The 24,436-nt window shown below is 40.3% G+C and overlaps 1 protein-coding gene and 3 long non-coding RNA genes across 15 annotated transcripts in view; 1 reads left to right on the plus strand and 3 right to left on the minus strand.

The window, feature by feature from the left end:
• The window catches only part of LOC107269790 (hemicentin-1), a 50,755-nt gene extending 27,930 nt beyond the window's left edge, over positions 1–22,825 (minus strand). For 7 of the 10 annotated variants that reach the window (XR_001538140.2, XR_003060389.1, XR_003060388.1 and 4 more), the window contains exon 1: positions 20,354–22,636. Coding sequence is in view for 4 of the 10 variants with exons in the window: in XM_015744076.2 (XP_015599562.1) it covers positions 20,354–20,630 (277 nt within the window). In the remaining 6 variants the exon portion in view is untranslated. Of the gene's footprint in view, positions 1–20,353 lie in introns of all 10 variants that reach the window. The other 3 variants (XM_015744046.2, XM_025087440.1, XM_025087456.1) reach the window with 3 other exon arrangements.
• LOC112494708 lies at positions 11,253–13,137 on the minus strand. 2 transcript variants are annotated; one of them, XR_003060453.1, is made up of 4 exons: positions 12,744–13,137; positions 12,180–12,662; positions 11,615–11,833; positions 11,253–11,526 (listed from the first exon to the last, which is right to left on the minus strand). It is a non-coding gene; the product is annotated as an uncharacterized LOC112494708 (long non-coding RNA). The 2 variants fall into 2 exon arrangements; XR_003060452.1 differs by having other exon boundaries at positions 11,615–12,662.
• Positions 13,163–16,494, minus strand: LOC107269869. Of its 2 annotated transcripts, none has more exons than XR_003060448.1 (6): positions 15,571–16,494; positions 15,318–15,451; positions 14,525–14,736; positions 14,028–14,223; positions 13,468–13,734; positions 13,163–13,400 (listed from the first exon to the last, which is right to left on the minus strand). It is a non-coding gene; the product is annotated as an uncharacterized LOC107269869 (long non-coding RNA). The 2 variants fall into 2 exon arrangements; XR_001538162.2 differs by having other exon boundaries at positions 13,468–13,737.
• LOC107269870 lies at positions 16,633–20,500 on the plus strand. Its single transcript, XR_001538163.2, has 3 exons — positions 16,633–17,039; positions 17,161–17,237; positions 20,363–20,500. It is a non-coding gene; the product is annotated as an uncharacterized LOC107269870 (long non-coding RNA).
• Positions 22,826–24,436: the final 1,611 nt, after the last annotated feature.

The raw sequence follows: 24,436 nt of genomic DNA on the forward strand, positions 1-24,436 counted from the left end.
TACCCTTCCATGCACTTACGGTCTTTTCGACCTCTCGGACTGCCACCCCTCGTACCTTGAACCCTTAGCAAGACACTCATCGGACTACCACCGACCCTTATACCTTGAACCCTTGGCCGTCCAATGAAAACGTACATTGCTGTTCCAGAGTCACAAGGACAATGGGCGAGTGTAAGGTTCCTCAAGATGTGACTTCAGCGTGGCTGAACGCTCCTTGGATAAGGGGATGAAATTTATTTTCGTACCACAGGTATTAAGGGTGGCCTTTTACAGGGTTCCTGATATTTCCCGAGATTACGAAAAGGTCGTGCTCGTTTGGTATAGTCACCTGGGGGGTTGGAGGGGTGAGTCCCGTGACGTAATGAAAATATATTCTTTTCACAGCGCTCAAGGCGCTGGCTACGTGTAATTATAAAATTTATTACGGCTTTACAACCCCTATGGGGATCCTGCGAATAATCCCCAAAGTGACCATTATACGTATGTCCTTTTTTCTGCTTATTTTACTTGGGATAGCTACGTTGAAAACTCACCCCGAGTATCGTCCTGTATTAGTCTAGAAGGGATTACTTTATTAAGTGGATCTTTTTAAAATCAAAGCAAAGGCAACGAATGCGAGCAAAATTTTTACCTGCGATATCGATGAGGATTATACGAAGAAAATTTGTAAATTTGAAAACTCAAACGGCTAGGAATTTTCTTAATTTTCATTCGTCCGAGAAATAATAAATCAAATACTTATCCAAGGAAAGTTACCCCAAGTTCTCATGTCGTATGTAAAGTATCAAGAAAGCGTTTGCAGCAAACTAAAAAGTACCTATGTAACAACCCTGAAACTCTTAATACATAAGGTATATATATATATATATATATATATATATATATATATATATATATATAGTACCTAAACATCCCTCTGAGGATTCTGAAAACGATAGCATCCCTTCTTCCGATATCAACTCGTTCAAATAACAATTCCCATCATCTTGCCGCAGTCGCCCGTTTCGAATTTCTGTACAGTATGATTTTCCAGCACAAACCTAAAACCCATTTCCATTTCATTTACAAGGCGCTTTGTATGTGTCTGGAATTCAAGGGAATCCATTACGTGACCTTTGCCCGTTATCAATTTGCCCAAAATTTTCAAATGTATATGTATGCGTAACGATATCAAGTGAGAAACCGTCATTAGTATGAATAGTCACGCTCCTCTCTTGTTATTCTACATATTTGAAATATATATCCACAGTCATAATATATATATATATATATACAGACACAAAGCGCAGAGAGTAAAAGACGAGGGAAAAAGGAAAGCAACAAAATTTACCACAAGAAGGGTAACGAGCTGGTTTCGTGGGTCAGGTCAACGACACTAATCTCAGAAACGGGAACAATATTTTGCAGCTCCTCATAAATTAGCTTGTGGACCCACCCCCATCCATCCTTTGCCGGACGGACCCTCCATTACGCTGCCCAGGATAGATCCAGGCCCACCCTTTCCTCCATGCACAAGTTTCCCAACTCATAGGCTTATTCCGTGTTGGTATCCATGGTCGTGACGGTCGGTTTGGGTTCGTGTCTCGGCTAAATCGCTAAATCTAGAACGGCCCGTTCTGTCCGACTGGGACTAGAAATTAGAGGACAGAAGGTAAAAGGTTGAATATAGGAAATCTTCTCAGCTGGATAAAAATCATCCATTTCAAAGTGAACTTTCGAAACAAAGACATATTTCAGACAGAAAATATTTTCCGACCATTTTTTCGTCCAACCAAAACTGTCGGATACTTTTAAGTTTTCGGAACTTCTTTTTCTGTCCAAATTATTGAATCAGGTCGATTTACTTTGGCGGTTGAAAAAAAGGAAAGAGCGTTCAAAGGGTTCTTTGAGTTCGTACATGGGCTCTTTTCTTTATTGAAACTGAACTTTCTATATTGATCATTGAACTGGTCCATGGTCAGCGTGCAAAGTTCTCAATACGGCCCTCGATTGATTTTGGTCCAGTGCTTTTCAGCTGTGTTATTATTTCTAAGTTGTTTCCTTTATAACCCCGAGTCTCCCTTTATTACGACTGTGCAGAAACCAGCGGAATCATTAAGGACTTTCCATTTTTCCTTTTTTTGCCTTTCTTTCTTTACTCCAATAATTTTTACCTCTCGACGCCAAGTTTTCCTAGAAGTTGCCTCCTGTTTTTACATAACCCGCTATCTTTATTCACGAGGGAAATGCCAGCGGCGGTTCCTCGGGAGTTTGGTAGGTGGTTGACTGGGGCAGGGGGTAGTTAACTGGACTGGAGGAATACGAAGAGGATTATGTGAATCGAGGGTGGATAAGGGTGGAACACAATGGGGATGACGGGAGTGTCGGGAAGTGCTAAGCTATGACGTAGGTAGGGGAGGGATGCTGCTTGAAAGAGGATGACGTGCCTATGTAGTTAGCCAACCTGTATTACTTGAGAGGGGGGATATTTTTTTTTATATTTTAATATTTTTTTCTTATTTTCAGCACCATTCAAAAGATTCAGCTCGTTCCGGTGTAAGGCGACGTTAAATAATCTTCTTGGCTAATTACTGTAATTACCTTAATCATTAATCTTACCTGAACCAATTAATGCTTCGTGATTATACCAAGAAATGGGACTTACTTTCTCTTCGTGCTCTTTGCCTTCATTTCTAAGTTGTCGCAATTTAGCGTCTCCTTTCATCCAATTTGCCATTTTATATCTGGAGATAAATTCTTGAGGATTTTTTGTCGTTCGATAAATTTTTGTTCCTCTTTTGCTTTTTGTTTCACTGTTTAGCCAATATTTCGCTTTCTGATTGTTTGCTCACTGACCGGATGCGCGTAATGGTTATTTTTGAAAAACTGGTTACGACGCAATTTGCAAAACTGCATAAATTCGGGTGCACCGATCCGCAATGCAATTTCGCTCGCTTTGCATACTTTTTCTACACTACATTTTTTTTTTGTAATCAAATGTAAACACCAAGGAAAACATTTCGCGCCTTATTCGTTTTTGCGTTTACTCGAAATACCGTTATGCTGTTTAATGAATTTCTTTTTTTCTATAGATCCTCCATTTTTCAAGGACCTCGCTCACGCGTTGGTCACATATCTAGTTATGCTCGTGCAAAGAAAAAATTCATAATTCTCCAGGTTATTTAAGAGTTTCGATTTACATGACGCGCTGCGGGGAATTTGAATGAAGAAAAATCGAGGAATTTCAACGAGGTTAAAGATTCGTTGAAAATTCTCGGGAGCATCCACTTTTCGTTAATGTCCGCACATTTACCCAAAAATTTCGACCACTAATTAGTATACGGTTAGATTAAAGGAGTAGCATTCGAGTAAAACTTCCCTTATAATTTAACCTTCTTAAGGAAGCCAGAGGCTTTTAGCTTGAATACGTAAAAAACAATTACCTGTAAAATCCATGCGTATAATTTTAGGATACGCCGCTAACAGAAGTCACGGTTATTAGAGAGGAGCCTTAATAAACAGTGATTATGTCTCTCAAGGCGCTCCCTTAAGCTATTTACGTGTCTCCATTTACTGAAAGTATTCTACTCTGAACATATACAGAGAGCAGTACTGCAGAAACTTACAATTAATACTCTCAGTGTAGTAAGTACATTGTCATTCCTTCACCATTTATCCGATTCATTACAGACATACATATATATAAGCATATGCAAAAAATATACACGATCTAGATTCACTGTGGTCCATGTAAGAACGGTAACAAAAAACGGCCATCTTGGCTGTCAGATATGGAACTAATCTAATGCTTAAAGTTTTTATGAAGCGGAAAACAAGAGGGATGAACATCGTGATCAGGCATCAGGGTAAAGATACTATTTATGACCCTATCAGACCTTTAGATAAGCAAGATAACCGAGAAGATATATTTTCTTGCTGAAATAATAAAATAGTCGAATTTAAAGGAAAACATGTCTTGGCTCTCAGGACCTCTTGGCGTATACTCAACTCACGTTTCCGGCTCCGGCGTCTCGACCACAATTATTTTCGGCTTAGAAAAGCGCGCGAGGGGGATATCTCAAATCTGAGGAAAGGATCTTCCGCGGCCATTGCTATGAGGGCGCCATTGGGATTACCGTTTTTCCTTCTTCTCCGCCGCTACGCTTTGAGGACTCACACCAATACTCCTATCTAAAGAATTTATCCTTCTTGATAGTCGAAAGGCATTCCTCTACGTGGCAATTTTATCCAACTCGAGAAAAGATGGCTCCCGTAAAAGAGACAATAATACATACGATAGAAGAAAAAAAAACCCGGAGTAACGCAATAAAATATTTGTCACGAAATCAAATATTTGTTTCTTATACCACAACCTGTACTAGGATTATCTTCAAGCATTATTTCGTTTAGAAATAATGATCAGGTATGATGAAATTATTATTTCATATCAAATTATTTGAGTACGGTGATAAACATAGCGATAACGCAGGTCATCGAAAACACGTCGAACTCTCATTCTTCGTTATTAATGGAATAACCATGTATTACGAAACACACTGAACGGCTTAGCAACTGTGGCCAAAAAGCATTATCCGTCCTGCCTCTTTCTGTCAGAATGAAATACCTTTAGTAGTATATAACAAATCTGTATCGAACGTTCATCGTTATTATGAAACAAAATCGTGAAATACTTGCCTAGGAAATGGCGTCGTCCTCGTACAACGTTATCCTCTTTATCCTCTTCCATAACGCTTTGTTTAACGTTTCTGACGTCGAGGATTTCAGTTGCGTAATAACAAAACACATCCTACAGTCATAATTTTCGCAAATGTAGGTAGCTGACAAAAAAAATGAGGACAAAGGACAATTTTCCCTCTGGTATGTACACTGATAAAATATTGTACTTTGCATTTATCTAGCCTCTTCTGTCATTCCAGGAATGTTATATACGCGTATAATGCACTATGTTGATTATCGATTCCCCTTAATGCTGGTAGAACGAGTTAATTACTCTTAGCTTTCAGAAAAGTTACAAGAAATCGTGCGTCGGCGTTGGAACTTTTAATCGACAAGTCCATCTGTGCTTTATTGAGCGTACACGAACACTGTTGTTACACGAACAAATGATTCACGTCGAACTATGGGAAAACTGTACTCCATTCACTCGAACAAGTAACGTACCTTTAAATCATTTCTTCCTTAACGCACAGAATTTTCCACGAGCTCCCCATAAAGAGCAGACAACGTATCGCGTTGTAGTTCGACGATAGAGGCGTTGCGGTACGAGCGGGAGATTTAAAACGTAGAAATATAAATCTATCGATAGAGCAAAAGTACGTAATCGAATTTTCCATTGTAATAAAAATCGGATTATATACGTTATATGTTGATACCTATTCGTGCACGTATAGATATACATACCCGAGCACGTATTATCCTCTAGCATACCCAAAACACGTTTTCCGAGTACCGGAATCACGTCGCTCACAATTAAGGGAAATTGAATCGATGTACCAGCCTGAGTATAATTGTTAAACGTTCGATACGTCAATTCTCACGGAATATATACAGGGTAACGATATCTCATACAAGAATTTCAGTTAATATTCGATATCAGTACACGTAACGATTCTTCGCGCGTAAAAAACGAAAAAATTTGAATGATAAAGTAACCAAAAAAATATATTAAAAAAAATTCCTATCACTCCTAATATCGTCGTGCCATGTATAATTATAAGGTACAATATCAGGATATTGTAAAACGATTATTCTAACGAAAGGTCACATGCAAATGAACGTCAACCTCAGACGAATGTTTGCGATGCCGCAGCACGAGCGGCCGCAGAATAATTTGTCCTGGCGCAGGGATACCAACCTGGGATCGATGGATTTGCGCAACGAATAAATTTCGTGTCCGATCCGCTTGCCGAATTACGTCGTTTACGTCCACGTGCGAAAATGCCGACGTGACTTATCGATTGTCCGGGTATTACGTATTTATGAAATGGTCTAATCAAACATCTATATACATTAGAACAAGCATATGAATAACAAACGAGAAATTACGTACAATTCCTGCTACGCAAGTTTGACTGTCAGTGGGATAATTATTCTGGTAATTAAACTGCCCGCTAAAACTTTGCCTTTCTCGTCGCCCTCTAACGATACTTTAATGTATCACCATTGAAAATTATACCTTTACCGTTTACATAGGTTGTCGTTTCGTCGAGTCGTAGATATAACTTTCCATCATGTAACACTGTGTAACACCGAAGCCGTCATTCCTCTTCTTTCTCTGTACCGATCCTGCTGTACCTAATTCAGTGGCCTGAATCTAAATTTAATTTTCAAAGTTGTAACGTTCACAGTCTCAAACGATCTTTAGCGTCTACGCTTATTACCAATCTTGTCCAAAGTCACTGGGAAACTTCATTGGGTTCAGTGTTGTCCTTTCAACAGTGTCAACAATATCGTTTTCCCATGGTAAACTATCTTCTGTCGAGAGTTTACCGACGGGAATGGGACGGCTGAATAGTGTCTGATTACTGAAAATCGTATGGCCGTGATCCCCTTTGTATTTCCAGTTACTACGAGAGTCTTTGAACGACTGTTTAAGTTGTTGGTAATACATTTAAAATTTGTATAACAATATATCTATCCGTTACGTAACACATAAATTACTGAATTCAGTATGGCATTATTTACATGGTAAATATTATATTTATAAAAAAAAAACCCACTTTTTCATGAGAATTTTTTTTATAGTAATTTCAAAATCTCTACCCTTCAACTTGCTGGGTTCAAACGGTTAACGAGTTTCTCTGGTTTGAAAAGGATATGTCGAGTGTTGCGCATGTTGACTTGCCGACGGATAGGGATGGTCGCGTACACTGTGTATCAGGGGGAGCAGAAAGAAATCGTTTCTGGCAGGATATTATTTTCCGCGTTTCTCCTCGCCAATTTCCCCTCGTCCTCACGCATGGTTAACTCTGTTTATATTCTCGTTTGTCGTTCGATTTGATGCGTCGCGACAAACACAAATTCCTTGACTTATCGGTATGTCGTTGTTTTTCTGCAATACCGGAATACAGCGTGTTTACGTAAGATCGATAAATCCCCAAGCAGTCTAGTTTAAAGTGAATTTTCCATTATTTCTCGGGGGAGCCTGGGAAAGCGTGAGACTGACACTCGTTGGATTGTCTGAGAAAAAAAAGTTGAACAAAACAGTCACCGAGAATATTGTAATGTATTTCGACTTGATATTTTTTGTATCGCTTATCAGTATGTTGGGAGTAGCGATATATTCACAGTACGTTGATAAGAACCGTTCGTTATATTGCAGCGTTAAATATTTTTCCTTGCGAAAGAAAATATTTGTCACCATTTTCGTAGAAGCCATTCTAGGGAATAAAAGTAACCAGGAAATATTCCTCAAAGCAAACGAAGATTAAAATAACGACCTTGGTGCTTTGGGAGTGGTATATTAGTACGGTGAATTCTATGGCGTCACTGGTTTCACTGCTGGAATTGGTAGGACCAGTTAGTTACCAGAAGTTAGCTATTAGCCGTCGACAGTAACTGAGGTCATCATCTCATGTTCTGGAAATCAAAAAATTCTGGAATTCCCTTCGCATCCCGCCTAGTCTTTTACTTCCTGATGGGTTTTTTTTTTAACAATAGTTCTAGTCATTTACCAAAAAATATGGCATCCAAAAAATAGATCCTAACTTCGCGTCAAACGGTGTAGTAGTCAACTGCTTCAGCAAATTGGAACATACCCAGAGAATATATGTAACGTATGTAAATATTACAATAGTATTTTTATCAATACAAAATTACATCATGTAGCCCTTAAGATGAGAATTTAATCAAGGGAATAACAAAAATTGAGATGAATGGGAATGGAAAATAATATTTACTTTTCAAAAATCCCGTCCTACGGCAGCACTTAACTTTTTCCCACGTTTTCCCGCTTCTCCATTTCTTTTCAAAAGATACATTTGAACCTACTAAGAAGGCTTCCGAGCTGATTCGCAACTAGGAACTTGGAAATACGTTCCATCTTCAATCAGAAGCGCGGTAAGATTGGTGCCGAGAAAAGAAAACATGGCGGATTTAGTACTGGCAAGTACCGCTAGTGGCAGCACTGGTAGGAGGTGCGAGAGACAAGGATTTCGACGTTAATCATTTGTGGCACGTACGTGGTGGGATTTAGCAAATAAATGAAATTATTACGCCGGAGCCGAGCCGTGTTGGAGTCCATGGGCGTCCGTAGGGATTCGTAGGTAGTGTGAAACGGCGTCGACGTTGGCGTCGGTATTAGTACTGGTAGCTGAGTTATATAGTGGAGCGTGATGAGTCTCTGCCAGGGGTTTCTGCTAGGTCGAAGATCCTTCGCGAACGTATTGGGATGGTGGAATACGAAGACCATGAGGTAAATAATTCCCGGCTACGGACGATTAAGTTTTTCCCCAGGATTGGTTATATTTCTTCCGACAGGAAGATCCGCTCCGAGATTCTCGACGAAGAGATCAACGGTTTCCGTCACGAGGTAAAGGGTGTATATGTGTATGATAGAAGCTTAGGTTAGGTTAAGTTACAATTTCGCTCTTCCTCAAGAGATAAGAATACCTTTTCTTGTATTTTCTTTTCTTCTTTCTTTCTTTCCTCTACCCGCGTACACGGTCCTGGGACCGATTTTCACCAGGCACGTTGTACGTACTTGATTTCATAATAGACGTCGAGAACCTTCCGACGTATCCTCCATAGCAATTCCGAGATGCCAAGCGTCGACGTCGATGACACTTCGCTTGCTGTATTAAGTGTCAACGACGGAAATGCCGCCAGGAACCTGATATCGAATATATTTACTAGAGATCTTCCGGCTGTCATGTATATATCTGTATGTCTGTATATATGTATATATAAAGTGGTAGATCAGAGACTAGTGACGGCAGACGCATATATAAATATATACAAGACCAGTTATATCATTGTACTATAATCCAATTCATAGATCCCTTCTAATAAAAAAAGTGTTGTTTATTTAATTAGGAGCATTAACCACAGTTACTTTAGGTCTACGAGCAACACAAACTGGCATACATATTTAATTCAATGAATTCTCACGTGATAGAACTGAAAGGATGGAAACGTGAAATTCACTGGATAAAAAAAAAAGAGTAGCTTCGCTCTGTCTAATTGCTCCAGAGCGTCGTCGGATTATCGTCGCGACGTCCCTCGTCGTATTTCACGACCATTTTCGCAAAATTTAATGACACGGAGTCGAACTTAAACTCACGTATGACGGCTGTTTCGTACATGGCGTTCTACTGACTTTTTAAATTATTTTTCGTGATTTATATCCATTGCGTATCTCGAGGGTGGAATGCCCATTGTGTCAAAGGGAATTCCTATAGGATATAAAGTTGAGGCATACCCTTCGTATGTGGGATGTATGGTCCGTGTTGAATTTTCGTCTTGGAAATTCAACGTCCCTAAATATTTGCCGAACATGAAGCGGCCGAAAATTCGGAATTGAAAAATCCGAGAGCAAAAATATCGTCGCAAAAGCCACTGTGTAAATAGTATTTCCTTGAGGTTAGAATTGAAAAAATTCCCTATATATATATACATACATAACTGACATATATAAGTACACGTGTATATCGCAGCGCTTGTCTAACCCGATGCCAGAAATCACTCTGATGGTTGATTCAGAGTAGCGCGCTTTGGTGAATTTAAATTTGCCGCAGTTGAAAAATCGAGGACGGATGTAAAATAAGGTAGAAGCGGCGCAAATGGGGTTGCTGTATACGCAAGTCTTCGTATGCTAAACAGGGTTAGAATTGCTACAATGGAGCTTAGTCGCCATTGTGACAAAATCTAGTTAATCCTGCGTATACTGGATTTTCTTACGGCATATAAAATAATATTGCCATCACGATGGATGACGGTTACACGATTATTATTTTTGAGAAAAAATTTTTGAATATACACCTCGCAAAATTTTTAATTGTACGATGACTCCGCGCAATAAGTTTTATTGTTGGAAAATATATCTGTGACGTCACGACGATACGTACGTGATACGAGCAACCAAACCGGAGGTTAGTTGCTGCCCCAAGCAACGCGCAGAGAAACTTGGACAATTTCCACTAAAGTTCGTCCAGCTATGTAACGGTGGTTGGCGGTGAAGTAACGTTACCGAAATTCGTGGCTACAGTGCGATTACCCAGTACGGAATGTCCAGTTGAATTGATTGATCAATCATCCGAATGATTCAAGTCATTAGTCAAAATTGTGATCACCATTGAAATATGCCATTGGAAAAGGTCGAATGTGGCTAGACTGAATTCGTGGGATTTGTACGAAGAAAATAATTGAGACGCAAGTGTGCCGAATGGATGGGCTGATGAAAGTAATGTCAATGCTACAGATCACGATTGAAATTTTGGAAAAAAAGTTCCCAGGAAACACCACCGGGTACGTATGGGTTTTAGCTGAAGCACAGCTAGGTTCTTCTAACAATTTCTCTCTCTGAATTCATGACGACAGTCGCACCAGAAACGCCAGCAGTTCCATTTCCGGTACCGCAAGGAACTCGCAGACATCGTACGTCAGGCTGGAGTCTATAAGAGATGCTGGTGCAAGTTGAATTGCACTGCTTGGTAGTGGATCCATCAGGTAAAGCATATATGTAACCATAAGACTACAGAGTGCAGGCGTATACAGAGAATCATGTAGAATTTCAGATGGCACATGCTGGGTGAACGTCAACGTCACCAAGATATTTCGACGATTCCACGCTAAATAAATCTTCGAGGTTCCTGGGGTAAATAAATAAATTTAATTCCAGACGACTCCTCGACTTTCTTTGTCTTACAGCTGGTCTTCTGGGACTGGATGCACTCGTTTTTCTGTATTGTCTACGTATGCTCACCCTTAGCCATGGTGCACCCTGGTCTTACTGACAACCCCATGGACAAACCCATTAAAATGAGAGCGCCTGGATATTGTACCTGGCTGGAGTCGCGTTGCTTATGAAAAGTTGATGTTATTGGACTTGGAAATTCAAGCTGGGGGTCTTCCTCGAGGCTTCGGAGCATTGTCGGCCCTGGGACAAAGTCCACGTAGGCAGCTGGCGAAGTGAATGCGAAGTGGAGTTCAAGTGGAAGAGAAGCAGCAGCGATACTAGTTGGACCCGGTTGTACATCTGAGTAGGAAACGGCCTATACTGCTAATGGTGTATAAACAAACGCTTGGCTACGTCATTTGCACAAAGCTTCACCAATTATTCATTTATGTGCGATCGCTCTGCAGTACAAAGCGACCGGATGAGGTGGGTGATCGACAAACGTTGAAATTTTAACGTAATTGTATGATAACGGTGCTGTGATATAATCAAACGACTGAGAGCGGATTTGAGGATTAATTAATTAATTCGTCTCCACTCCACCTACAAGGCCATTCGTAATTCATAATGACCAAGCGCTCTCATCCTGAAGATTCACTGATCCACTCATTATGACAAATTGGATGATTCATCTGTAAATAATAATCCGTATGTAATACAGGGGAACAGTATTGGAATTTTCGACCGAACACGTCGTATCTATAGAATTACAGATATTACCTTATTTCACATGACCCCTGTCTTAATGGACACCGAAACTTGCAGGTTGGGGTGATTCGCTAGATATTTCCTGCGCCATCAATGTGAATTATAAGGAAATTCGGAAATGCACTGCGAGAGATAGGATGGTCATATTTATGGTTTTGGGGCTATTGAATTGCGAATACGGGGAATGTAGTGAAGCCATCCGGGTCAAAGGTTGCCAATGTGCTCAGGACCCTAACAGAGATTATAAGGTGTGAGCGATTTATAATATCATCGAGTCTCGGCCGATTGAGTTTTATGCATGACCTGTTTACGGGATAGGTAAATATATATACTATAGGTATATGATACTATAGGTCAAGATAAAATATGAACATAATTCATCCGTGTCAAAGTGCATTTTTCATGTATCCGATGCACTTTGCGCTAGCTTAAAATCTGCATATCGATAAGGCAGTGCAATTTTCCTCTTTCAGCTATTGGAACATGAGAATTACTAAGAAAAACTAACAAAAAAGTAAACATCGCTGTTCCTGAACTCTCAATCGAAATTGTGAACTCGAGGTACGTACTTGCTTACCTATATCCAAAGAACCATTACGAACAAAGTCTCGTATACTCGTTCAGAAACTTTTTCCAAAGCGTTCTGCCCGCAGTGGCGCAAGTAACCAAACCAAACGCCACCGTCGAACATTCTTACACTAAGCAAACTGCAATCACAGCAGATTCTGAAAATGTCCACATAGAAGCCAGCACCCGTGCATTCCCGTGGTACCGTGTACTATGCAATTTCACCATAATACCGTGTGCATGCAGGTACAATTTTCCAGCACATTTGATATCGGTACATAATGTACGTATACAAAAACATCAAATAGACTTTTCCCACGTTAAATCTCTATTGACCTTTAATCTTCCTAATCGCTTATTTCAACTGCCAGACTTTGAATCAATCTAAATTTTTAATGCATCCTTGAGAATTCCATGCAATTTTTTTTACAGCTCTACCTTCCTTGCCGTTCGCATGGAATTTCAATGGAACGAGCAATTTCTTTGACTGGGTCTGGAATAGAGGTTATAGGTTATGTTAGGTATGTCTGTAAGGTAAGTATAGATCAATGGATAGATAAATTGACAGACATACTAGTAAGTATTCTCAGCCTACTGCTTTCGGAAGTGGCTATCGGATGAGATCGATGTCGAAGAGAAGCAGAGAGTGCCGAGGTGAAAGGTCGTATATTCGATACGTGATATCTATTACATGGTTATAGCTGCGCTTCGTTTATGGGGCCATACCTCACAGGGAATTGAGCTCCGAACGTTCACTGTGTCCGTCACAATGGACGGATTATAACGGCCACTGAACACTGACCGTGTTTCCTCCTTGTGTATGGATTATATAATTCAAGCCGGACCTTATCAATAAAATTACATCGATAGTTGTCACCTCGTGCGATGCATTGTTGTATTGTTGTGGAAAGATAAAAATGAAAAGTAATAAATATATATATGATCCTTACGTGATACCGCAAGTACAGATATACAGATATACTATAGGATGATGGATATTTTCTGTCATAAGAAAGAATTATAATTCGTTTCCCTAAAAAATCCTCTTTCTTATCATCGCTCCATTTAACCCTCCTTAAGAGCATTCCTTAGTTGGATAAGTTTTCGAAGAATTCGAAACGAGCCAATACATCCGGCAACACCCCTTGCATTCTTTGTTCCCTCGGAATTCCAATTTTCCTTTCTCGCCTCTCACGATCTCTGCCTCTAATATCCACTTCCTCGTGATTACCTAGAAATCATTAACGTTGTAAAAACTATTATCTCCCTCTCGCGGTATATCCAAAATGAGATATTACCCCAGCATCCGTTACCATCCTCGGTCTAATATAAATCGCAGATAAAATCAAGAAGCCAACGTCATGGCTACCCGCTGTAAAAAAAAGTAGGGAAACATTTTTTACGCTCCTTCCCAAAGGACACAAGCGGAAAAGTTTAGGCTCTGTGGAGCCTTGCAGTAACCAAAGACCGTGGACGTTGAGAAGAAGGAGCCCTCAGTCATCAGTGTTCGACATTGGTGATCGAATTAAGGACTTTTTGCCGTGCCTGATAAACCGGGTCTTCCGCTACTGAAGAAAAAAAAAAAAGAGTAAGTGGAGGGGGAAGAAGGACAGAAGAGTATAAGGTAAAAAAATGAATCGAGACTAGTAGGTCGTCAAATTAGGGTTTTTTTCCCTCCGTCAGGACTGTTTTCCCCAAGGATTTCACAAGGGGTGGGAGAGTCCAGGGTGCAACATGGACGTGGAGGTTATTAATAGGGCATCTGTCTAGTTCTGGCAAGCTTAGGGAAGTTAGGACGCGTTGGTATGGGCGCCTGTTGGCACGGTCAGAGTATTAAGACGTAATAGCGTATCCCTACCCTCCTAACCCTGGCAAAGGATCAACCCTCTCCGTGAGAGCAACCCGGCACCAGGAACGACACCAGGACTGGCTCCACCAGCAGCCATTCCGGTTGCGCTACTACCATCCGGCTAAATAAACTGCTCCATCTCCTGGACCGGATCCTCCCTCAATTCTCAAAGTTTCAGTACCTACAGCCCCTTGATAATGGATTACTGAAAAAGAAAGATTTACTGATATGAGAATTTTTTGCTCTTCTTTTTCATACTGACAATTGGAGTATGGTATTTTGATACTGTTCATTAGCCAGGCGTCTAATGCGGTCATGGCATTTACAGTGGATACGTCTTCATTCTATAAATAGTATAATAGGTTCGGTTAGGTCGAAAATGTTTCAGTAGAAAGAGTGATGCGAAATACCCAGAGACTATATGCAACGGTACGCTGGGTCATGTTTAATCCCAGACAGCTGACTAATTACTCGTACAGTGGTGTTAAGCCGTATCAGCCACCTACTGGGTAATACGGTGTGTACTGGTCGTGCTATTGCGGTCGGCATTTCTATAGTCTGGGTCCTCGAACGGGATAAATATTAAATATAATTTCGAAGCTAGTTGCCGGCAGGGCCTGATGAAAGATTCAGGCAATTTTTATTCTTTCGGTTTGTTCTGTCAACTTTCTCGATGAAGCTGTGCTTGTGTATATAGACATAAGGCACTGAAAAAAAGCTGTAAGGGATCAAAATTTCGATTGGATTAGAATTTGATTCATTTAATAGAGGGAGGGTCTTTATCAGTCAGTATTAAAAAAAAAGGTCAAGTGCAAAACGGACGTTTTCAGTAATTTCAATGGAAATCTTGAGATTTCTCGTGACACGTTTTTTGTTTTTCATTTTTCTCGAAATTTCAGTGTCTGTACTTTAACGTGATTTCACGCCGGATTAAATGCACTGTAGGTATTTCAATTCTTCTTCGCTCGAACAAAGTTAATCATACGGACCAATAAGAGAGACAAGGACAGTCGCTGTTTTATTGAAAGTGAAATAAAATGAGTACTAATGTAACGGCAATGCCGGTAGTTTACAAGAATCGCGTGAACGCGCCTGGTGAAGACTTTGCAGACGAAGTTCATTACGTGAGTTAACTCTTAATTCGTAGCAATGCCAAACCGTTGGGATTCTCATTTATTTTTAAATGAACGACAAGAACGCCGAGCGTCGCGACGTTTCGCTAACGGACATGAAAAGAATGAAGTGGAATCCACGGTTTTCTTTAAAATGAGAAGGGAAAAAAAACGAATTCCGTGTTACCGAGTGCCTCTGACTTTTCTTTATGTACTTTCCTCGGTGCCCTTTGACCTTCGACTCGTTACCCTCCAATTCGCCATTCTTGGATCCGGCAGCTCTTTACACGTAAATTTCTCATTTCACGTCACATCATCTGCCTGCAAAGTATAGAAACGCTATGGGAGTTTTTTTTCCTCGAGTATTATGTAAGGTTACCTCCATTTAAAGAAGAAAAAGAATCAATGATATCTCCCTCTCTGCTAAATCTTGTACCTACCCTGTTGAGGCTCAGCTTACAGAATTTGTTCCCTCAATATTACGCTCCTGCTTCCTATTATGAAATTCCCTCAGGAATGATTTGCCACCAGGACAAACTCGACGTGAGCAACAGCGTCGTGTTGTCCAAGGTGGTTTAATCGAAATAAATGGCCACCCGCAGCAAATACGTCAGGCAAAAAGATAAATTACTTTTTCACCAAACATTATTCTATATAGGGATTCATGTATCTACCGTTAGCCCTTTTTACGACTTTCATACAAGAATCATGCAATTCCCATTAAGATGGATTATCCATATTATCAAGATTACATCAACCTACGTTAATGCAAGTCTTCTTTTATTACGACATAGCGAAAGAGAACCCATATAAATTTAGTAAAAGCAAGAATAGATTTAACATAAACCACAAAAAGGTTATTGTTATTAAGTAAATATTCATTCTGAAATGCTGCAGGAAACACCTTGTTACATGTCTCTAAATATTTTACGAAAATCCCTAGCAAACGGTAGAGACTTTGCATTCACTGCAAAGCAAATGCCAAATACGATTGTTGTATCAGAGTAAATAGAACTCTGTATTCTCGTTATTCTATATACATACATACGACTCCAGTTAGTTCTGTATGACGCATAACGAATTTAACGTGCCCTTCTCTCCCTCGAACCATTTTACACGATTATCGATCATCGGCGGTGCGTGTATAAATGCATCATTTAAAATGACATCAATACAACACGTCACAAGAGATTCTAGCTGCATCAATGGGTTTTCCAATGGTAAATACAATATAATAAATTCGCGACACGGTTTCTAATCAGATGTAAATAAAGTAATTGAAACCCGCGATAATAATCATTTCACACTCTCCGCACCATATACCTACGTACGAACCAGAGCGTGTATAAAGTTTCCAGTGAAAAAAGGTTATGACGCGAGAAGGAAACGTCAAACCATCGGGCCATTGCGCATGCGCAGACCGAGCGCACCAACGTAATGCACTTAACTTTATCCCGTTATCTGCCTGTTTCTCACTAGCTAGTAACAATTCTCCGACTGTGCTGCCATCTGCACTAGATATCATCCGGCATACGCAACTATTCTATCTGTGTTTCATGAGAGATGCGTACCGATACGTATCGGTATGACGAACGGCATGTGCAAACGGGACTGATAGGAGCCCAGAGTGTGGGACGATGCATCAGTGCAAGTTGGATTGTACCATTGGACAGAGAGATAGAGAGAGGGTGAGACAGATGAGAGATATGGCGGCGTGCGAAAAGGGATGAAGGCGTGGGAGAATGAAAGGCTGCATCCAGCCAATCTCCGCTACCGCTTTGAAGCTGTATTCAGCCTGTGCAATGTTCCACTTGTACCGCATGCTTTACCTGAGGTCATGGAACAAGTTGACTGCTTGTAATATCTGGCATTTGATCAAGGATTGGGACGGTGTGGATTGTCCTTTGGGGTAATTAAAAATAATATTCTAATTAACATTCGAGTCTTGGTAAATAAGGTATGACTTATCTAACCTCTTTAACCGAGCGTAGTATAACAATTGAATTATTTTAACACGACTTCCTTTGCAGATTAACTGCATCGTGGTTCGGAGGTCATTAAACAGTGTCTAGAACGTTATAATTTTATGGATCCTATAGGACATGGCGTGAGTATTAAGTTTTTGTAGGTTGACTTATTTTATTATGATTTTTGACATTATCCTATGAAAAATGCGTGTCTCTCTATTGTACTGCATTGTGAGTAACCGTAGGTATGACGTATGGTGGTGTAATACTGTTCATTGGGCCGAGTAAGATTCTACGGGCTATTCTAGTCCCATAGGATCACATACCTTCTGCTTATGAGTCTTACTGTATGGTATGACTGTCCTTTAGAAACGTAGAAAAGTATTCTGCACCTCCATGAATCTATGGGGTGTCCCCATGAGAGCGGCACAATTTCACGAGCATACGCGGACACCATATTTCTCAAGGTGTATTCACCTAGAACCATGGAACGGGAAAACGGGAGTTCTCCAAATAAAAAAGTGGCCTATCCGTAACTCCCCGAAGGAAATGGTGATAAACTGCCGGAAAATAATGCGTGTCGCGGAAAAATGAAGAAAAATTGCAAGAGTGTCTCTTCGGGCTGGCATAAGAAAGAAAAACCTCGCGCTCTCTCTGACTCGTATCAGTGGTCCACCGCTACTATTATTTTTCGTTCTTTGTTATAATCCTATGTAACCAAAAAAAATCGTCCCCCTCCTTTAGTCCCTAAGTATCGGTCGACAGTATCTTAGCATAATAGACAATTATTTTTATTTTTCAAATAACTCAATTTTTTTCCTCAACTACATTGTACCACACAAAAGAGAAAATATTCTGCATTCCATTTTCTGTGTATCGAAATGAAATTACGATTGTTTTCGGCGTACGGAAAACTGTCTCTTGTATCCAAAAGGGGATCCCTACTTTATGAGACTTGGATACTTCGACCATCCAGAATACTACCCTCTTGTCCATTCCCAAGCGATTCATTCGTACCTATATACGTATATAGAAAGGTAGATAAGTTGGTAGGAATCCGCCATTTTGGGGACATCATCCGCATTTCTTTTTCAAAGAATTCTATCGCTGGCTCCTCTTGCGGCTTGGACACACGTCCACTTTCTAAAACTTTACGTCCTCCAGCTTCCGGATACTCTTGTCGAAGAAGTTATCATGAAATTGACACGAAAAATGGCATACGGACCATTTTCAATCATTTTTCGGAACTCGCCATTTTCAAGATACACAATAAATATTCAGGAGCGATTTTACAATTTTTATGAACGCAGCCTAATCTACATAGAACAAATTATACACATACACGATAGGGGTGGTATACTAGCAAAAAAAGGGATGTAAAAAATAAACTCGATCATCCCTATCGGTAAACCTTTTTTTTTCTAATAGATATTTTATTGGATTTATTATCGCGAAGATAGCACGAACGTTTCGCAAAAAATCGTTCATTCCAATTCCTGCCAATTCGTTCGCCACGTATTCGCAAATGGTTACGGCAACACAAGGGTTGAAAATAAATTTTCCGCGTTATAAGGATTGCGAATCGGTAGCGAGGGCTTTAACAGTGAAATCAGCTGTTCGTTGGGAAATTTCATAAGTGGTTCTCAAGGATAAACGTGACCCCAACAACTATAACCCCCAAATGTCATCATCCCTTATACGTACGTATAATACATATATATGAACGCGTACACAAGCATGTAGAAGTCTATCGCGAAACCAGCATCCCCTATTTATTTCACGTATGTACTTATCTCTTAATCCAACCGAGGAATTTTTCATCCACCTTCACAACCCTTGCAGCCACAGAGGCCGTTCTCCATTGTTGGCTCGGAGATATGAAATTTATCAACGTAAACGGAACGGATGCGCAGCCCAATTCCTGGGAGGACGGCGGAAGGTATTCGAAAAAAACAGATACAACAACAAAAAAATGGAGCAAGGAAAAGTAACGACAAGAACAAAAAATTAGCGGAAAATAGAAGGAGAAGAAAAATTACCGCTATCCTTCCTTCGGAGCTTTTTTTTTCTTTTTATACATAAAAATCGTCTCATGACATTTTTCGGTTTTGTTTAACCGAAATTATCTTATACTTAGAGTTCCAACCCTCTAATATCGGTCAGGCATTTTATTATATGACATTTAATCGACTGTGTCGTACAGTGCTACCAATTGTAATAGCTATGACGACGACTATTGTTCATTGTGACTTTAATGTAGCTGTAATGCACACGCAGGCTTAAGTTTCTACATTTCATTACGTTCCGGCGTTCATTTTACGTAAACGCGTTTAAGTGCGCGTCGAAAGCGCATCTCAGCGGTCGCATTGGATATTGTCGTTATTTGTAAACGGACGAAGGAACGTTTGCGGACGATATCCGAAAATTGCGTGTTACTGGATATTATTTGTATATAGTAAATATTCTGGGCATTTTTCATTAAATTATATGTTCAGATCTTATAATCTTTTCTTGTAGGGACTATGTATAGCCTTTTAAGAGCGTTCCTCGATAAAAATTATATTTTTGTATTCCGAAAAGTTTTATCCAAATTTTTTAACCTTTTCATTCTCGAAATGCATATCTTGGTGAGAATTAATTTTTTTCACTATATATTAGGTGGTGTTAGATTTTGAGGTACGTCCAGGTCGTGGCACAGCCCGACCACGCCTCCGCCGGGTCGGAACAGCACTCACGAGCCATCGAGCTTGCAGCTCGCTGCAGCTTGGATGCTGCAAGCTCTGATCCGACCTGACGCCCTGGCACTTTGGTTGACCCGAGTGCGCTTTAATCGCCTTAATTGGCACAGATTTCGATGATCGAGACGCGCGGTCATGATCATTTCACGAGTACCGAATTTTTCCCAAATATATAATCCAAGAAATGTAGGTGGCAGTGAAATTTTGAAAAGTTTCAGGAAAAAGTATGATTTTCATTTTACGTCGGACCAAAGATCAAACTTTTGCTTCGCGAATAAAATATTTGACACGCACAAATTTTTGATTCTTTTCTTACCGAAGTATATTGAAAATATAATGGTGGGTAAAATTTCAAAATTGCATACCTTTTTCATACTTCTTATCGTACGTTCAATTTTCTATTTTATACCGTCCCATATTGTATATATACAATATATAAGCGAGTAACAGATCCCGCCAAAAACTTTTTTGCGTAGACATAGAAAACAATGTAATATTTAAAAATAATTAAAACTCACCCTTTGCAGATAGGGGTTGCGAGCACGGAAGCGCAGCAAGAAGAAAGCTCAAGACGACAACAACAAATGCCGATCGTCCGCGTCTGCAATTGATGGCCGTGGTCCCGTAATTGCGTGACTCGTCAGAACAATAACAACAACCATCGTGAACGTCACCATTCTCCAGTTCACCAGCACCCCTAACACCATTGTCATCACCCCGATTATCAGAGTCCTCCGACACGGCGGAGCAAGAGAAGAAAACTCTCCGAGACAGATTCATCTCGCGGATCACCATAGGCGTTTTACTTATAAAACCTTATATATAGTTTGCATTATATCGCGTGTTACCAATGTGGGCGGGTCCCTTGAAACAGTAGTATAAGAACCGCGAGACGAGATAAGGGCTGCACCGTGCATACAGCATCCCCCAATACGTGCGGCCGCGTCGAGACGCCCGGCAATACTGACTCGGGGCAGGCAAAGGAGGATCCGACCGGTCGGGGGTTCCCGGCAGGATCTCCCCACCCTCCTCCTACGCCAAAACCACCCGCGCTGTCTAGAGGAGTGGGTGAGTGCGAAAGGGGTGGGAGGTGCGAGAGGGTCATTGCTCGTCAGGTCGTGGTCGTCGTCAGGTCTTGTGTTGCTTGAGAATCGCCCGAAAATCCAAGCCATCTAAATATCCCATATAAATCTCATACATGGTCCAGATCTTGAGATGCTGGGAAATCGAGATTTTTTTACGAGAAAGGATAGTTTCCACGTGCGCGAATATACTTAGTAGATACTTTGTCGCACGTCCAAAGTGTCAAGGACGAATTTCGATTTTTTTGTTTAATTCAAAATATTTCCATGACGTAACCACGTTTGACACAGAGCTCTGTAACTTTTAGCTACCTGTCTTTTAACCGAGCTACCGGATGCGGAACGCATGCGGCCAAATGTAAACCCACCGACACGGGCGTTGGCCGTTGAAAACGCGCCGACGCCGAAGTTCCCGCTGTAACGTGCTTTAACGTCGCACGATGTGTTGTCGCCTTTACGTTAATGACGCCGATGTGTTTTAAATGGCTGAACGTAAGCGAAGTTCGCATGACCGAAGGCTTGTATTTTAATCAGTAGAATTTTGATTGATTAGACTGCGTGGCTACGTTTAACGCTTGTACCTTTGATTGAACTTTTTATATATTTTTACCGTATGACTGATAGTTTTATAAAATTAATTAGAAAATATATATTTTATATGTTATTCTAAGTGCCTTGTATCGTACGCCTTTGCGTTATTCATTGTAAGTGGATATACCGTGCACTACGTGGATGCATCTTTGTATTGCACTTTATAGATGCATCTTATCCAAGCCACTTTAGTATTTTAATACAATGAGATGCAGCGACTATCTCTTGCGCACATTCTGTCTTAATATAACTCATTGCTGCTGTAAGCAGCTTTGGCTTACTTATAGGCTAATGAGAATACGTGTCCTTATTGTTGTTCTTGTTATCATTATCATTAATCATAATACAATAGTAACTGGGATTACAGGGTTATTCAGTTCGGAGGCACTTTTGGAAATTTGACGTGTCACTGAAATCAAATGAACAGGCTAGCCTGAATAACCCTGTATTAAACTGTATATTTTAAATTCCACATATGTACGTATAATAATGCTCACTAGATATCGTTGGTCATGGAGAATCTTTTTTTGTGAAATTAATTATTTTGGCCATTTTTAATTCTACCAACTTATTGGTACCTCGGTCTTATGAATATTGTCGATATATGAAAACCGGAAGTAATTAAACGGTAAACCCCCTCTCTAGTATCTCGTCATTCTTGTACAGCTACGAACGTTGGGACGTTCCGAAGAAGTTTGACGACGATGCCTATACCCGATGGAAATTGACTTTATGAAATCTCGACAGGCGACGCGAACATCGGCGCCATCGTTCTTCCCCCCTGCCCTTCCTCTTTCATTTTTATACTTCCGGCAAACGAGACACTCCCGAAGTTCTTCGGTTTCACCAAGCGATTACTCGATTACCGGTCTGTCACCGGAAGCGGGAGAGTGATTTTCGCGCGCACCAAACTATCGGTAGAAAGTTTCACTGTAAAGAAAAGGAACTTCCGTTTTTCATGCCGAAAACGATTCCGAGAGAATGAATGGCCGAGATGTAAAGTGGGGCGAAGGGCGACAAATTGAAAATTCGTTTCGAATGCAGACAAGCGAGTAAGTCGATTTCGACGTTGAAATTTAAAAAAAAATGTTTGATCAAATTTCACCCTTTTTCTTTTTTACCCGTGGAATATCCCTTTCTCGGTCTTCCGATTTCAATGGAAATAATAATATATTTATCCGACAAGCGAAAGGTAATGGTAATTACTAGTGTTACTCGGATGGACAATTCGCGAAGGGTGGACCCGGTCGAAATTGAGAATTTCGAATCCACGAGGGGTAGGCTCCTAGAGATTTTGCGAATAGGGGATGACAGGAGACCCAAAGAGAACAAACCCCATAGGTGTTCCTCGTGTACCGAAAAGGGAATTTAGTATGGGGCTCTGAGAAGGATGCGAGCCAGCCAAGAGCATCGCTAAAACCTGGTGTGTGTTTTAGAGGTTAGGGTTTGAGGTTTAAGTTAGGGCGGCAGGTTGGGAGGTGGTATAGAGTGAAGATATACTTGCGCATGCGCAATCCTAGCAGCTCCTCGTGATACCACTTCTAACCCCTTACACTCAACCCCACGATCCTCCCCCCCCAGCTCCTACCAAACTGGGTGATCCGCGTGACACTAGCCGCTTCTCCTGGGTGTTGAACGAAGAGGGAGCCAGGTGGGCGAGGCTACCGGTGGCGTATTTACAAATTCTGTTACCATCTCATTCTCAAGTTTCATTCGGATACTGAACTTTCTTTTTCACCTGAATATTTTTCAAAATTCTCTTTCAACGTTTTTACTCGTTTCAGTGCAACGATGCTAATGACTTTTTGAATTACCATCATTTGCCAGCTGTTGATATGGCTTAATTTCCTTTTTTTTTTCCCTTTCTGTCATCCCTCGTGAATTTGACACCAGTTTTGTTTCCCTTGCTCCTTTATTTTTCTCATTCTCCTGACAGGATCGATTGATCATGCCGCTTATGGAGTCCCAAATGTTTCCCATCAATCAGTGCACGAAGTCCATCATCCAGCTCTGAATTACCTATAGGAGCGTATGGGTACGTTTTGATCAGGTTATTGTTGGATGGAGAATGGTGGGTCATCATTTAGCATTCGATTCATTCGAAACCCAGTGGTTCGTATTTTCTATCATTTTTTATCTCGATAAACGTATGAAAAACCGATACAGTCCACCGAGACTGCAAGAATTTCAGTTACGATCGAAGACTATGTAAAATCCGATTATCTTGGCTACCGTTCCTCTTTTCTTTTTTTTTTTTTTTCGAGGAAGGAAACATTCTTCTTTTTTCTTTCAGAATTTACCACAAATACTGGGAAATTCCCAATAACTCGTAGCTGGTGAAAAGCATCGCGAATCGAGCAATTCCTCTGTAATATATACGTATGTATGTTCACACATATGCTCTGGATTATTTACGGGGCATGGGGGCAAGAGAGAAAAATATATATACACATACATACATATATACAATAAAAAGAGAAAAAATATCGCGATAGGATGGGAAGTAGCAAAGAGGGGTTGCCGTATGATTTACGCGACAATAACAAAAAATGAATGCCCGGAAAATTCGTGCAGGAGTTCCGTGCAGGTAAGCGTCGTTGATACAGATATGATACGAACACATAGATTTCTAAAAAAAAAAGGTAAAAAAAACAAGGAAGATGAAAATTCAAAAAAAGCGTAATTCATCCACGCTCCAAAGCACAGACAGGAACATATCCAAAAACAAAGGGTCATAAAAGCCTATAAAAAAAAAATGAGATCCCAACTCCACCTTTATTTGAGTCCTAAAAAAAAAAGGAGAAAAGATAACAGTCGAACCTTTTATCAAAAATAATATGGTACATTTTTTTTTTAATACCTTCATACAAGTTTGGATTGCCCTGGAATAATATTTTTGCACTCTTTTTTTTTTTTTTTTTTTTTTTT

Source organism: Cephus cinctus, unplaced genomic scaffold, assembly GCF_000341935.2.
Source record: "Cephus cinctus unplaced genomic scaffold, Ccin1 Ccin1_scaffold0076, whole genome shotgun sequence".
Taxonomy (NCBI): Eukaryota; Metazoa; Arthropoda; class Insecta; order Hymenoptera; family Cephidae; genus Cephus; species Cephus cinctus.